This window comes from Paramisgurnus dabryanus, chromosome 10 (genome assembly GCF_030506205.2).
Source record: "Paramisgurnus dabryanus chromosome 10, PD_genome_1.1, whole genome shotgun sequence".
In the NCBI taxonomy this organism is placed as follows: domain Eukaryota; kingdom Metazoa; phylum Chordata; class Actinopteri; order Cypriniformes; family Cobitidae; genus Paramisgurnus; species Paramisgurnus dabryanus.
In genome coordinates this window covers 8,815,506-8,831,664 of record NC_133346.1, presented here as the reverse complement: position 1 = coordinate 8,831,664, position 16,159 = coordinate 8,815,506, and the positions used below count along the sequence as shown (strand labels likewise).

At 37.3% G+C, this 16,159-nt stretch overlaps 1 protein-coding gene across 20 annotated transcripts in view; it reads left to right on the top strand.

Annotated features, from left to right (window-relative positions):
* nbeaa (neurobeachin a) overlaps window positions 1-16,159 on the top strand; it is a 140,187-nt gene that overhangs the window by 54,187 nt on the left and 69,841 nt on the right. For all 20 annotated transcript variants that reach the window (XM_065260241.1, XM_065260332.1, XM_065260323.1 and 17 more), the window contains exons 2-6: window positions 6,967-7,198; window positions 9,447-9,547; window positions 9,881-9,976; window positions 10,177-10,298; window positions 13,006-13,132. In XM_065260241.1, the coding sequence (XP_065116313.1) occupies window positions 6,967-7,198; window positions 9,447-9,547; window positions 9,881-9,976; window positions 10,177-10,298; window positions 13,006-13,132 (678 nt within the window). The remainder of the gene's footprint in view (window positions 1-6,966; window positions 7,199-9,446; window positions 9,548-9,880; window positions 9,977-10,176; window positions 10,299-13,005; window positions 13,133-16,159) is intronic.

Here is a 16,159-nt window from a genome sequence, read left to right as displayed (position 1 = left end):
ATGGATTGAGAGATGGATGAATGAATAGGTAGATAGATATATGGATGGATAGATGGATGGATGGATGGATGGATGGATGGATGGATGGATAGATGGATAGATAGATAGATGGATAGATAGATGGATATATGAAATGAGAGATGGATAGATGGATGAATGAATCTATGGATTGAGAGATAAAAAGATTGATTGAGAAGCAGATAGATGGATTGAGAGATTGATGGATGGATGGATGGATAGATGGAGAGACAGATAGATGGATTGAGAAATGGATGGATGGATGAATGAATGAATAGATGAATTGAGAGATAAAAAGATTGATTGAGAAGCAGATAGATTAATTGAGAGATGGATGGATGGATGGATGGATGGATGGATGGATAGATGGAGAGACAGATAGATGGATTGAGAAATGGATGGATGGATGAATGAATGAATAGATGAATTGAGAGATAAAAAGATTGATTGAGAAGCAGATAGATTAATTGAGAGATGGATGGATGGATGAATGGATGGATGGATAGATGGATTGAGAGATAGATGGATGGATAGATTAAGAGATAGATAGGAAGATGGATTGAGACGTGGATGGATGAATGAATGAATGAATGAATAGATGGATTGAGAGATAAAAAGATTGATTGAGAAGCAGATAGATTAATTGAGAGATGGATGGATGGATGGATGGATGGATGGATGAATGGATGGATAGATGGATTGAGAGATAGATGGATGGATAGATTAAGAGATAGATAGGAAGATGGATTGAGAGATAAAAAGATTGATTAAGAGACAGATGGATTGAGAGATGGATGGATAGATGGATTGCGAGATGGATTGAGAGATAGATGGATGAATAGATGGAGAGATAGATTAAGAGATAGATAGGAAGATGGATTGAGAGATGGATTGAAAGATGGATGGATAAATGGAGAGATAGATTAAGAGCTAGATAGGAAGATGTATTGAGAGATAGATAGATGGATGGATAGATAAAGAGATAGATAGGAAGATATTAGTAGAAAAAAAGATGGATTGAGAGACAGATAGATGGATTGAGAGACATATAGATGACTTGATAGACAGATAGATGGACATGTAGATGGATTGATAGACAGATTGATATATATTAATGAAAAAGAAAAGATCATCACATGGTTCTATTGATATATATTTAAATAAAAAGATAAATAAGTTCATTAATTTAAGTGCTTTGTTTCTAGATAGTATTTGGGTACCTTTTTGGTACAAATCTCATTTTAAGGGCCAGATTTACTAAGCGCTTGCGCCAGCGTAAACCATCATTTTGGCGGTAAATAGCGATGTCGGAATTTACTAAAGACGCGCAGTGGATCATTAGCGCTGAAAAGGTGTGGTCTAGTTCTTTTTGCGACTGACCTGATTGCATATGCATTTCTAGGAGTTTCCCTTTCAGACGCAAACATTTTGGGAGGAGACTATTTAAATGATTCACGCAACGCGATTTACTAATGTTTGCGCATGTGTTATGTATGGCATTTGCGCGTCTATTTAACGCCGAAAAAAAGCATGTCTTAAATCATTTTGCGCTCGAAATGGCTGCAATTGTTGTTGCTAGGAGGAGACATCGCAGAAATCAGAGACTGCATGGTAGAAGGGAGAGGATTTCCAGGATCATTTTACCAGATAAGTTCACGCGTCTCTCTGCCTTTATTTATCGGCCTGTATATCACATGCACCTGCAGGAGCATCATCTCTGCTTATTTGCAACCATGCGCTAATTTGCGCTGCTCTTAGTAGATTGGTTGGTCATTATGGAAATCAGCTGTTGCGCCTGTGTTATTTAATTAGCGCTTTTTTAGTAAATAACCCGCAGATATCACCACTCCCATCAGCGCATTTTTGGAATTGCGCTCATGCGCTAATTTGCCCTGTTTAGTAAATCTGGCCCTAAGAGTCTAAATTAAAAAGTCACTTATAAATAATAAATAAATAAAAATATTCACTCGAATATATTCAACGAATCATTATACAGTAGTTAAAACAAAAAGCCATAGTTACTATAGTAAAACCATAGTTACCACAAAAAAAACTATGGTTGTGCTACAAAAACAATAGTTAATTTTGTAAGGGTATTTTCGGCAAATATTGTAAGTCAACCCATTGAACATTGAAAAAACAGCGACGTAATACAACAACAGAATGAAAAGCCTTTGTGTTGTTTAGATAGAGACGTAAAGGCAAAGGCCGATGATCGCAGGGGCTGCCTGGCAAGATTTCATTGTGTACAGAAATGTCCCACGTGCTCTTTCTTGTTATTTCTTTATTCAACCCTCCCTTGTTGTTCAACGTTTTCCCCAATTCTGTTTTCTCTTTAGTCTCTACGATTGCTTTCCATTTGCGTCATATTTGGTGTCAAGATAAAACATTTTGTTGGACTGCTTTCAAACCTGCTTGACTCCTCCAGATATTTTCTCTTGCTGCAGTGAAGGTTCTGCTCTGGAGAGCATTGAGTTCGCAGCAGAGGGCATAAAACTCGATCAGTATCCGCTCTCCACTCGCATTTCTCGCTGTCATGTCATATGTTTAGCGTGACAGTCACATTGCCAAAAATGGAAATCGGGGACGACATGGTGTATTGTGCATTGTCTCCCTGTATAGCTCAATTGGAAGGGAATTGCGTTAGCAGCGTAGCGGTTATAAGATTCAATCCCCACATACTAAAAAAGGTATACCATGAATGCACTTGGAAGTCGCTTTGGCATTTGGCAAATATTTATAAATATAAAATGTATTGTATGATAGACGGTTGCTAGGCAACCTTGCGTTTCGCTTTGTACCATTTCTTCCTTTTACAGTTAACATCATTAGGTTCATAGGCGAGCATTTAGAGCAGCTAATGAATGAAGCTTTTTCTTTTCAGCCAACCTCTTCATACAAAATGAAAAATTTAAAATATCTAAATATTAACGGACAGCTCATGAGGTGTTTTGTGCTATAATTGAGATTCTCAATGGAAGGTAGAAATTCGATACAAGGGGAATTAATTTTTCCTGTGCCTCTCGGTACCTTTAGGCTTTGGCCTAATTTCGACTAATGGATTTTGTATGTCGAGGATCAATGCTCTTGAAGCAGCCCTACCGTCTCTCTGCACTTAAAGTGGGCAAGCACAGATAAGTTCACTTTCAAGCCTTTTTCTCCTTCGCCGTCACATTAAATGCAAATTTTCCCCAAGAAGCCTCAGTCCAAACCCCAACCATGAATGTATAGTCGATAAATCAATTGATTTAGCACCAACCCTGAGAAAATCAGATGTTCATCTGGCGTTGACGTGTGGTTTGCTACGTTTATCATATTATCCGAGTAATTTAGCACTTAAGAACACTTTTGATTTGCCCGTATGCCTGCAGTTGTTTTTCAGCAGAGTAAAACCCATGCAAATCAGATTCTACCCCTTTCATTATTGTGGCTTGTTTTGTTTCGAGATGAATTAGCTCACTTCCAAAAACCATTGTCTGTCTGGAATGTAATTGATTATTTGGAGAGGGTGGGTGGAGAAATGGGACCCGGTGGATGAATCATTTGTTTGCAACAGCTTTAGTGCCTGACGTGGTGTAATATTTGAAAATGAACTGTATTACTGTATGGATACTGTTTAAATGGTTGTTGTTGTTGTACACCAAAGCAAAATATAAAAAAAGGATTCTCAGTAAGCGCAGATGCCATGGGAGAGTAGGCAGTGCCGGTTCTTGTACTCTAGTGTATGTACTGTATGGTGCCCTGGGCAACCCCCCCTTCAGTGTCCCCCTAACCCACCTAAACCATCCCCTCACTGTTAAAAAAGCAACATTATGCACTCGGTTTAACTTTTATAAAGACAATCTCAGCAATAACATGTTTAATACTGATGACAGCAAAGCCACTTGTGTGTTTCAGTGACAAGCTGGATCTCTGATTTATTGGGGGATTTGATGACTTTTAGTTTTAAAAAGCTGTGCCAGAAGTTGACCTAAAATATTTTTACAAGAGCATCTGAATTTTTATTGAACTACAGTACAGGAGTCTGACACCATATGCATCTGTTGCACATGTCACAAATGATCAAACTTTCAGAATAGGAGGTTATGAACCAAAGAATCATTCAACAAAAGGTACAACATATCACCCGCAAAATGTCCCCATGCCTAAATCCCGCCACTAAAATGTACAAAGAAAAGTTTACTTTGGTGGAGAAGATCATTAGTGTCCAAAAAAATAATTTTCAGTATTTATAATTTAAATAAAATGGTTTTATGATCACAATAAACAAATTCTGTCAAGTGTGTCCCAAAATTTTTAATTAAAAGTTTATGCGCTATTTGTCATAGGGAGCAAGACAAACAAATAAACACTGTTCTAGGGCTGCAAAACTATTAATCGCGACTAATAGTTTGCAGAATGAAAGTTTTTGTTTATATATGTCTGTGTTCTATGTATAATAATTATGTATATGTAAATACACACACATGCATGTATAATTTTAATAGAAAAAAATCTATTTATTAAGTATTTATAATTATATATAAATTATATATAAATATAAAAATGTATATACACATGTAAATATTTCTTAAATATATACTTGCATCTGTTTGTATTTATATATACATAATTATTACACACAGTACATATTAAACCTTTTCTTTCAAACTGTTTAGTTGGGATTAATACTGTAATTGAGGTTAAAGAGATAGTTCCCCCAAAAATAAAAATTCTGTCATCATTTTCTCACTCTCATGTTGTTACAAACCTGTATACATTTCTTTGTTTTGATAAACACAGAGTAAGATATTTTTTTTCATGAGCCCCATTCACTTTCATATTATTCTCTTTTCCTATGGTTTACAAACATTCCTCAAATTATCCTCCTTTGTGTTTATCAGAAAAAAGAAATGTATATAGGTTTGTAACAACATGAAAGTGAGAAAATAATAACAGAATTTTCATTTTTGGGTGAACTAACCCTTTAACTGAGGTTGAGGCTGTTTAGTTCTGTCTAAATTCTGTTACAGCTTCTGCATTCTGCTGATGTCTAAAATAATGTTCAACAACACAGTCCGGGTGCAAGGGTCAAAAAGAGACCAGTATTATTCAGTCTTTTTGTGCTTGTACAAGGCTTTTTTATTTCATAAGCATTGTGTGTCTGAGATAAACAAGTCTATTCTTGGCACATTCTCTTTGTGTCGAGTTTTCTACTTTATGCAAAGTGATTTAAATGCATTTGTACGTGTGGTTAATGTTTTAATTTTCATAAAGACTTGCTAGGTTCTGACATTTTGGAACTCATGAATTATCTCGTGCCCTTGTATAATCACATCTACATCTTTATATCTGTATTTTTGGATGTTCTCTTAACTACCCCTCATCTCTCTGTCAGTAATTGATGAGTAAATGGCTCGTAATTAATCTTCTATTCACTAATGCTCTCTGGGAGAGGTGAACTTTGGTAAATCAATAGTATTGTTATTCCAGCGCTTCATCCATTAGGACTGTTACAGACTTTGAATGGTACAATGTGATTCTAACAAATCTTCTAGTTTACGCTGGTAAAAGCCAGGTTAAAACAGCTTTAGGTGATCAAACTGCTTAATTATTAGTGATAATGATAGATAACTAGATCTGTACAAAGGCCAGTGTATAGACGGTTTCAGCAGTAACAGCATAAACACCCAGCTTTCGTGGTCATTTTAAAGTAGTTTATTTATATAACAAGCGAAATAAACAACACATAGATTACATAGGAACCAAAAACATTTGTTATTTTGGACAAGGTTTTTGTTTAAGAGTTCCATTTCAACAGAAACTGGAAGTAAAGTTCAGACAGACGCTAATCGCGTCACCGTGCACGTGCGCCCGATCAAACGGTCTATATAAGAGTTTTTAACAACACTGAAGCTTTTTGGCATATATATTAAGGGCCAGATTTACTAAATTTACGCAATTCCCAAAAAGCTCCGATGTTGATAGGTGTGTTTCATTTCATGCGGCACTGTGCAGACGGATCACCGTATGACATCAAAATATCACGAGAACAGTTGTGTGCTAACCGATCTGCGGAGTTTAACATGTGGAAATAGTAGTTGTAGCGTCTAGCACACCATTGTGTTGTTGTTACGTTATAATGTAACGATTTCGAAATGATTTCATTACATCATCCATGAACATGATTTGTGAGTCCCGTTACATAGATTTTTTCATTGACAGTAGAGGTGAAGACTACAAGTCCCATTGATCCTCGCTCCTTCACAGCATCATCAAGCTACGTCTTTGTTATTGTATGTGACCTCTTGCTGTGAAAATTACATATTGTACCTTTTAAGGTCCTCACACTGACATTGCAAACAATTAAGGTGATTGTCCTTTAAAGGGTGAGTGGCGCGGGCCAATAACGTGTGCTAAGATTATCGGCAATCCAATACCAAAACATTCAAAAGCGCTAGAGCCCATAAAGTTCGACTCTGTATTGGATGTGTGGAAGTGTGAAAATCAATATTTCTTCAGAACAGTCCTAAAAAAAAATTCAGCTTAAGACAGCCATGCTTGGCTACTCTGGGCTCTCTAACCTCAAAATGTAATTTACAGGGATTTCAGCTATTATTTTACAAAGCACCTTCTTATTTACTCAAAGGGTTGGGGTTTGCATGGGCAAGAACCGGCCAATTTCATGCCTGTTGAACTCCAAGACCGGTGCCATTGATTATTGTTTAGTAAAGAGCAGGAACAACCTCTGGTCGGTTTGTCCATTCCTCTCCTCTCTAGTGTGCTGTTTGAGAGGTAGAGTTTATTATAGAAATGTGTGTGTATGTGTGTGTGAGAGAGGTCATTGTATTCTTTCTACCCCGGCATTTAATGATCCTCTCGAGTTGCTTTCAACTTCATTTTTACTGTTATTCTGTCCTCTTTGTGTGTGATCCTTCCATTCACCTATTTGTCTTCTTCTATTCTCAGCTGGTTGGTGGCGAGTTTGACCTGGAGATGAACTTCATCATCCAGGATGCCGAGAGCATCGCCTGCATGGTTGAGCTGCTGGAGCACTGTGACGTCACCTGCCAGGCAGAGATCTGGAGCATGTTCACCGCCATCCTTCGAAAAAGCGTTCGCAACCTGCAGACCAGCACCGAGGTGGGACTCATCCAGCAGGTGCTGCAGAAGATGAGCTCAGTTGATGACATGATCGCAGGTGAGCACCAACCTGAAGCTTGTCTGCAGCATGCATTTCTGCAGCAACACATAAGCTGAGAATGTTTTCAAATATAGCAAAAAAGAAAAATTAACACATGCGAATTAGGTGCGTTTCCATTAAGTTGTTTAACTCGTTTTGTTCATTTAGTTATGATGGGGAAGTTATAAATTTACTAGCAGAGCAGCTTGTAATCGCCAAACGGAATGCTGTGCACAGAAGAAGAAATGCAGAATTTTTGATGCAGGCACTAGCAGCAAGAGCATTGTGGCAACGTTAAGGCCCATATATGGTAAAGACAATGAAAGCGGAAACAGCTATAAAGTCATTCTCGTGGGTTTAATGTTCGCTACGTCAAATTTTATTTGGCAAATACTATTAATTAACTGCATAAAGAAATCCATTATATGTAAAAAATTAGTTAATGTTGTTAATAAAATAAATGCTGAATAGTAAAAACCACATTTGAAGGTTGTCATGCTGTCTTATTATATTTGTTTTAGCTTAATTTGTGCCTCTCTTATTATGTTGGTCAGTTAAATGTTAATTAGATCCAATCCATGTGGAAACCCAGCTATACAGTCCCTCCAGAAAACGTGATTATACGATCACATGATTCAACACATAATCAGCCAAAGTCCGCATATTTATGCGGGGGGGCTCATTTTTTTAAATACGGCACACTTTCATAGCATAAATTGCAGATTTCCGTGCCCAAAATATGATTTCATAATCCCCACATTTTCATTGCAAAAATCACATGGGGTTTGCAAAATGTTGCATTTACTTCACACAAGCGCGGCCATGTCCCCTGTTGCCATGGGAACGTTATGAAGTGACGTGATTATGTGACGTGAACATCATCCAAAATATGCAAACAGTTTTTGCAAGTTCACGCGATTTTTGCAACTTCACGCGATTTTTGCAAGTTTACGCAATTTCATTGCATAAAATTGCATATTGCATAATTGCATATTCCATCACATTTTTTAAGAAACCTGCCGCAAGATCAAGGAATTGTGTCTGGAGTTAACTCTTCAATTAAGATAAAACGCTTCTCTGCCAATGACGAGTTTTTCCGGCTTTCCGCAATATCGCTATTATCTTCCACAACTTATAAAACCCGGAAGTAATGCCCTAGGGCAAACAGCTGTGTCCGTCAAAGCAGAGGATCTGTTCTTTCATTTGATGTATAGTATGTTTATATATTTTAAGAACAACATTTTCTGGAATGCATTAAACTTTTGTGAAAATCATGAAAAATGTTGGCGGTGGCTGGCGACTTTAAAAGAAAACGCTGGCGGGGAACGAGTTAAGTTCCAATTGCATGTTTTAATGCATGCTCTTATTGTGCTCATTTCATTCATGCACATTGTTCAAAAACAGATAAAGTAATCTTAAGTGCGTGTGCAGGTTATTACCTCTGAATGTGTCTCCTTATTACAATAGGGTATTCGGGGAAATAATTCAACAGTATGAAAACCCAATTCACAGAGGAGACCCCAGTAATTTCTGTGTTAATCTTTGTTGTATCACACACTCGTCCATACGTCCCAATGCTTTATGATTCGCCTCCATTATGTTGGAAAAATAGATTTCGTGTCTCACTGAAGCCCTCATTGTGCATTCTGTGTTCGATATTTCTGTATAATTATGCTCAGTAGACCATGGACGGCATTTATTGCAAGGAGTAGTGTGTAAAATCGGCAATACGTTCAGGAAAATTCCCTCTTACCATTCTTTATAGACAGAAGCACGTATTGCCAAATTGCCGCTTCTAATCCATCTATTAATTCTCATATAACTCTGGTTTCTGTCCATTTTTGAGCCGATTTGGGTGAATGGCCGTCTAACAAGGTTATTTTGAAAATCAAATCCCAGTAATATTACACTACTATAAACATCACAGCTAAGGGATTGTTATTCTCCTCCAAATTACATTATTTTTTTTCCTACGCCGCATTTGAAAGAGCCTTGAATTCATAAGGCAGACGTATCGCTTGCATCGCAAATTACATCAGCAGTTTGACACCGAGCCATTACGGCCAATATGCGTTTCCATGCCGATGAGGTGTGATGACTAAAACCTAAACGCCTCATGAGAACGAGCTTTGTACATAATGCTCCAACCGGAAGATAATGCCTGGCTTTCTGCCCCCAATGACATCAACTTTATGAGTCTGCAGTACTCGACATTGATAATGCTGAGTCATGCTGTTACCTACTGTACCTCTCTGTCCTTCTGCAGATCTCTTAGTGGACATGCTAGGGGTTTTGGCCAGCTACAGTATCACCGTTAAGGAGCTGAAGCTGTTGTTCAGCATGCTGAGGGGAGACGGAGGCGTGTGGGTGAGTTTTTGGGGTCATGGGTCAGATCCCTCAGGAGACCTGCAACAGGCCCAGCCAACGATCTCCTGTCTGCCAGCCTTCTCCGGGGACAGATCTGTTTGGGTCGTGTATTGATTCAGACTTTGCTGCCGTGGTTAAGTTTGATGGACAGGCTATTAATTGGCTGGAGTGGTGGTCATTTTGATGAGATCCAATGCGGTTATTTGTTTTAAGTCTCAAATACTAACTCGTGTTTTAGTATGTTCACTGATTTTTTCTTATTAATTGTCTTTTTTTGGTCCTCTCTCTGTCTTTTGTTGTGTCATCTTTTGTCCATGTGTCCTATGTCCACAGCCAAGACATGCAATTAAGCTCCTGTCAGTGCTGAATCAGATGCCTCAGCGACACGGCCCAGATACCTTCTTTAACTTCCCAGGACGCAGTGCGGCGGTGAGACTCTCCCCTGATCCTTTATGGCAACGATTATTAATACCTCTTTTGCAAATTGTTTTATAAATAGGTTATTATTGAACAGTACATAGTTATATGAACAATCAGGAGCATTTTTCTCTTTCTGCTAATGTTGTTTTCATTGTTCTCATAATTGTGCAAACACGACGTCTTAATTTTCTTGCTCTTACCTCCGGCAGGCCATTGCTTTGCCGCCCATTGCTAAGTGGCCTTACCAGAACGGATTCACTCTCAACACTTGGTTTCGAATGGACCCTCTCAATAATATCAATGTAGACAAGGATAAACCATACTTATACTGGTGAGTATTTGTATGTAGATTAAGAAAGAACAAAGCTGATATTATGAGTCCAGCACTATCAGTTATTAAAATGTCGAGCAGAAGCTTTGAGCGACTGAGATCAACACCTGTGAGCTTCCAGCTTCTCAGTGTGCTGGAGACACGGGAGATCTGTGCATGTGAAATATAATATTACCATTTCTGTTTGAAGTGGTAAGTGTCTCTACAGGGCTGGCCCACAAGAAGAGGCTGCTAATTTAAGAGTGCTGAGCCCTGCCCTATTTTCCAGTTACCAAGAAAAGCCTGCCGTACCAGAGGGCAAACCAGATAAATTCACAAATTTCTAAATGTCAAAAGAGATTTCTGGTTGTGTTCGAAACAGGGTCGTTTTTTAAATCGGAGACTTCTTGGAGTGGCCCTGAGATCTGTGAGGGACTGTTTAGGTTTGACCTTTAATTTCAGTGCTCCATTCAAGTGGCCATATTTTACTCCTGTATTTTTTTCACTTATAATCTTAGTCAAGGTTGCTTGCAACAAAAATCTGTCATAATCCTCACCAAGGTAGCACTGTTGCTTATACTTTTGAACAAATCCCTAACCTTATAATTTGGGATTTAGGATATTTAGGAGTCTTTGTGGTACTTCGGATACTCTGAAAGTAGAGTGCGTTTCCCATCCTGCCCTATTTTGAGAGTGCAGGTAAAAGGATCTGACTGTGTTAAAGGTCCAAGTCCATTTTAACATGATGGTTACCTGTAGCTGGTGAAGCAAAGTCATAGGTTTTATTGTTAGAGAGTTCACACTATAAATATAAGCCTTGTATGTACTATTAGCCGCTTTTGATAAAAGCACCTGGTTCAATGACGTGACGTTAAATATTTTGTTCAATTAAATTTAAAAGGGTTAAATTTCAAAATAAATTTGCAGATTACTTGCATACATTCTCTTTTTTGAGGACCAAGTCTAAAATTTCAGGTTTTATTTCATTTTGAAAGAATATTTGGGGGATAATTGCAAAAATGTCAGTGTGGTGTAACCGGTCTGTGTCAATTGGTGTAACGTTTTTTTAAATAAAAATATAAATATATTCATAAAATTTTTTGGAATAAAATATCTAGTTTAGTGTAATATGATTTTTTACATAAATTTTTACATCATTTGTCAAAGATTATTTAGAAAACAGAGCTGTTTTTAGCATATGTCAGGGCAAATATTACAAAAACGCATTAAAATTTACATTTAAAAATATTTAAAAAAAATTATGATTACGCTTACATGCCATCAAGGTGGATAAAATATTTAAGATTTGAATTTCTCATCTTGCTAAACCGTTTTTGTCACTGACCCACCTTCCAAATACCTAAATGTTAATAAAAATGTGATTTTCTCCCTCTTTAATTTTTTACTTTTTCCCCGCCATTGACGAGTTATCTCGTCAATTAAGAGAAAACGCTTCCCTGCCAATGACGAGATTTTATGACAATTTATATTTCCGCTATTAGGCACTAGGTGGCGCTCTTACTCCACTTATAAAACACTGAATCATCAACTGATCCAAAAACAGTAAAAACTCGGTGTATGTTTTGATCATCACTTTCAATCTGATTTCTAACAAAAGTCCTTATTATCTCAGGTTTTGTAAAAAAATTCAAACCTTTTTAAAGAAACTTATCCATATTTCAGAGGTGATAACAATTGGATGAATGGAGATAGGATGAAACTTTTTTTTTAAAAACAGAGGGTCTGTTATTTAATTTGATATATTTAATGTTTATATTTTTAAAGAAGAAGTTTTGCTGGCACTGGCGTGCAACTTTCTTTGAAAAAGCTGGTGGGGAAAGAGTTAAAAAGGATGTTTTACTGTACATTTTGTACATTTGACCTCTGCTATAATGTAGATTTTTTTAGACATTTCATCACAGATCTTCCACATTGTCCAGTTTTCTTAGCATCAACAATGCAATAATGCATTTTTAAAATAGATTTACATTATTACCATTGCAACACCCGTGAGTCTTTTATAATATTTGTAATGGCAAATAATGTTTATCCTCCATGTTGTGATCGAAGCTGTTGCCCAGATTAAAGAGAGGAAACATGGTGCGTTCAAAATTACCACTTTAGAGATCCAGTGACCGTGCTTAAACCAGCTTGTAATCCTGTTTCCTGTTTCTGTGTTACCGTGGTAAGCTTAGGGTTGTATTATGTAGTTATGTAGGCTCAGAGCAGAGGCAGAAGAAACAGCACCGCTTTGAGGTCTCGACTGATAGTCAGTCACCTTATCAACAGCTGCCAGTGCTCCCAGAATGCACTGGTGCCAAAGAGTCAGGGAGCCATGTTTGTTTGCTTTTCAAGAATAAAGCTTGACATCCTACCTCAGTATTTACAATGAGCTTACATTTAAATTATTTTCTGTGGAAAACATGTTGATATCAGATTGTGCTGTATTGTGGTCTGAATAATAAAGTTGTAAGGTTGACAACGACAAATGGTAAGAATTTGGGTTTGTTTTGCTGATTTAAGTTGAAAGGACATGAATTGAAATTGAAAAAATAATATCTATTGCCTTTGATAAGGAAGGGTCAGTTAGGAATGTGTCAAATTTGCATATATAGTAGTTTTTGCTTTACTCTTACTTAAAAGTTTTTTGATGTTTCAACCTGACTGATAAAAGTTTTTATGACTGGTTGACCAACAAACATTCAAAATCACTTTGTTTATTCTCTAGTTTTCGTACCAGCAAAGGGGTTGGCTACTCGGCGCACTTTGTGGGAAATTGTTTGATTGTGACATCACTGAAATCGAAGGGGAAAGGCTTTCAACACTGTGTGAAGTACGACTTTCAACCCAGGAAGGTGAGACGCACCATCTGCTTAAACTCTCAAATTGAGAACAGAACACTTTTCATTGACTAATATGCAATATTTTTCATTTTTAGAGGGGATGTTTCACAAGACTTTTTTTTTTAAGATGAAAAATAAATCTTTGGTGTCCCCAAAGTATGTTTGTAAAGATCTAGCTCAAAATACCATATAGATCATTTATTATAAGAAGTTAAAATTTCCACTTTGTAGGTGTGAGCAAAAATGTGCCATTTCTGGGTGTGTCCTTTAAAATGCAAATGAGTTGATCTCTGCACTAAATGTCAGGGTCGTGATTTAATAGTGCAGATTAAGGAACGGTAAGATCCCCTTCTGACATCACAAGGGGAGCCAAATTTCAATGAGCTATTTTTTACATGCTTGCAGAAGAATGGTTTACCAAAACTAAGTTACTGGGTTGATATTTGTCATTTTTCTTGGTTGATAGAAGCACTGGGGACCCAATTATAGCATTTAAACATGGAAAAAGAAAGATTTTCATGTTATATTCCCTTTAAAGACCATTACCATGGATTTCTTTGAGGATAACTGGTTAAACAGCTTCCCAGTATGACCTGTAAGAGGAATCAGCTGTGTAAACCACAGTTCCCATACTGTCACCTGTCCAATGATTCAGAACCATTTTTGAAGACTTGCACATGATTTAATATGGACGATAATCCATCCTATCCAAATTTTTAAGAGCTTAAATTAAAATGCATTTTTTTGTGATAGGACACGGAGTGCTTGCTCTGTTTGTGGGTTTATGGGACATAAAACGTTTTCGGTTTGTGATACAGCAACATCTGGTATGATCACCCCTCTCCTCTTACTGTCCCATTGGGGCAGTTTTAACTTGCACATGTTGCAAAACTACAAATAATGCTATCATTTGCACACACTGTTAAATGGCAAATGAAAATCAGTTTGGCAAGAGATGTTGATGCAGAATATGATGCCTCATTCTGTCTGCTCTCAAAGGCGACATAAAAGCATTATGTGCCAATTACAATTCAGCACTACCCGCAATGACCACAGCACGCACAGACACATGCTACAAATGTGTGCACAGACTAACAATGAACCGCACAACCCACCCAATTAGTCAGCACTTTGTACTGCTATTTAATCTGTGTGTGTTGTAGGGGGGACACAATGTCCATATTTTTAATAAGCTACTTTATTAGTGACTGCTTAGATTAATATTACGCTTCCTTAAATGTTAGAGAGTAAAACTAAGGAACATAAAGAAAAGGAAGAAAAAACATGTAAAGTAAAAAATATTAGGTCAAGCCGGACAGAAGTTTTGCAAGTCTACAGCATTTCACATGTTGCTATTTAGAGGAAAATCCAAAGCCCCTTTCGTGCATTTATGCAAAATCTTAACTGGCATTAAGAGCTCAGGAATCTCAGTTGCGGGCGGATTTTTGGGTCTAGCGTTTTTTGGCTCATCCCTCTTTTCCTTGTCAGCCCAGCTACTGTAGTATCGCCTTATGTTTTAATAGGATGCTAGGAAGGTGGGATGGACATTTCATTTATGGCCTATGGAAAAATTAGGTCTTTGAAGAAGTTGTGAAATGTAATTACAAGCGATTTGACTTAAAAGTCTGTAGAGTCTTGTAAGATTTTAGAGCTCATCTACAGTATATAGATTTTAAGTACGGGCATCGTGGGCACATGGTTGGCACTTCTACATGACACAGATAGATTTTTATCAGTGTTGTCTTATTCCACACTTGAGCTTTTTCAAACGTCAGTGCTCTGATCTTTAATTCATACAACTAAAACAGCTTTGGGCATTGCAGCCGTCAAACAGAACGACTGTGTGTCGTTATACAGCGTGTAATGAGATGATGTTTTATGGGCTTGATCTTAAAATTGAGGATTTTATTTTTGCGGTCGGGTCTTCTCTGCAAATTTTCTCGGTTGAAGGCTTAAAGGGAATGCTTCAGGTTCAATTCATGTCAAGCTGTTTGTACAATGTGGTGCATGTTGTCAAATATTCAATAATTGTATAGCATTCCTCAGTTTGCAAAAATAAGCAAATATTACATTTAAAATACAAACTGAAAATATGTCACCCTGTTTGTGAAAATCAGATTAAAGTCATTTTTAATGATCTTATGTTTTCTACATAAAATCATCCTACATAATTTAAAGAATATTCTGTAAAATATAACCTTGATTTCTTTAATATTGACTATGTAAGGTCATGTCAAAGATTGAAATAAATGTGAAATCAATGATTGGAATCAAATTTTGATGCATCTAATCTCAAAATTAGATTATTAGACTTAAAGCCAGATTTTACAAACAAGGTCACATACATATCTTCCCTCTGTAATGTTTTGCACCATAGATCTTTAATCCCTTAGCATTACTGAAAAAGGCTTAAAACACCCAAAAATGACACTAATTGTACCTGCTTTGTTGATTGTACCTTAAAAGGGTTTACATCATTCGAATCACAAAAATCTCTGCTTTCCAAACATATGTGACATGTTTATCTTTTTGCATTTTGAGTTGTTGTACTGTATGTCATGAAGTACATTGAAACTTTAAGGGGTTAAAGCGATAGTTCATCCCAGAATTAATATTTTATCATGAATCACTTACCCCCATGTTGTTCCAAACCCCTAATGCTGCGTTCAGACCAGCCGCGGTAGACGCATCAAGCACGAGTGATTTCAATGTTAAGTCAATGTAAAGACGCGTTGACATGCTTCTGGAGGTCTCGCGGTGCAAATGAGGCATTTAGCGTGGCGCGGTAGACGTGATTTTGCCTTATTCGCGTGTCTAGTTTTCGCAAATTGAGCGTTGTCACAGGAAACCCACGAGTTGAAAAATTTGAACTTTGGGGGAAAAAGCACCGCGTTAACCAATCAGGAGCTTGCTCTAGTAGTGACGTGATTACAGGAAGTGAGCGGAGTCGCAGAAGTCCCTCCCATGATGCAATTTTCCGCGTGAATGCTTCAATAACTACAATTTCACGCTAGAATGAAGCGAGTACACTCAAAATGT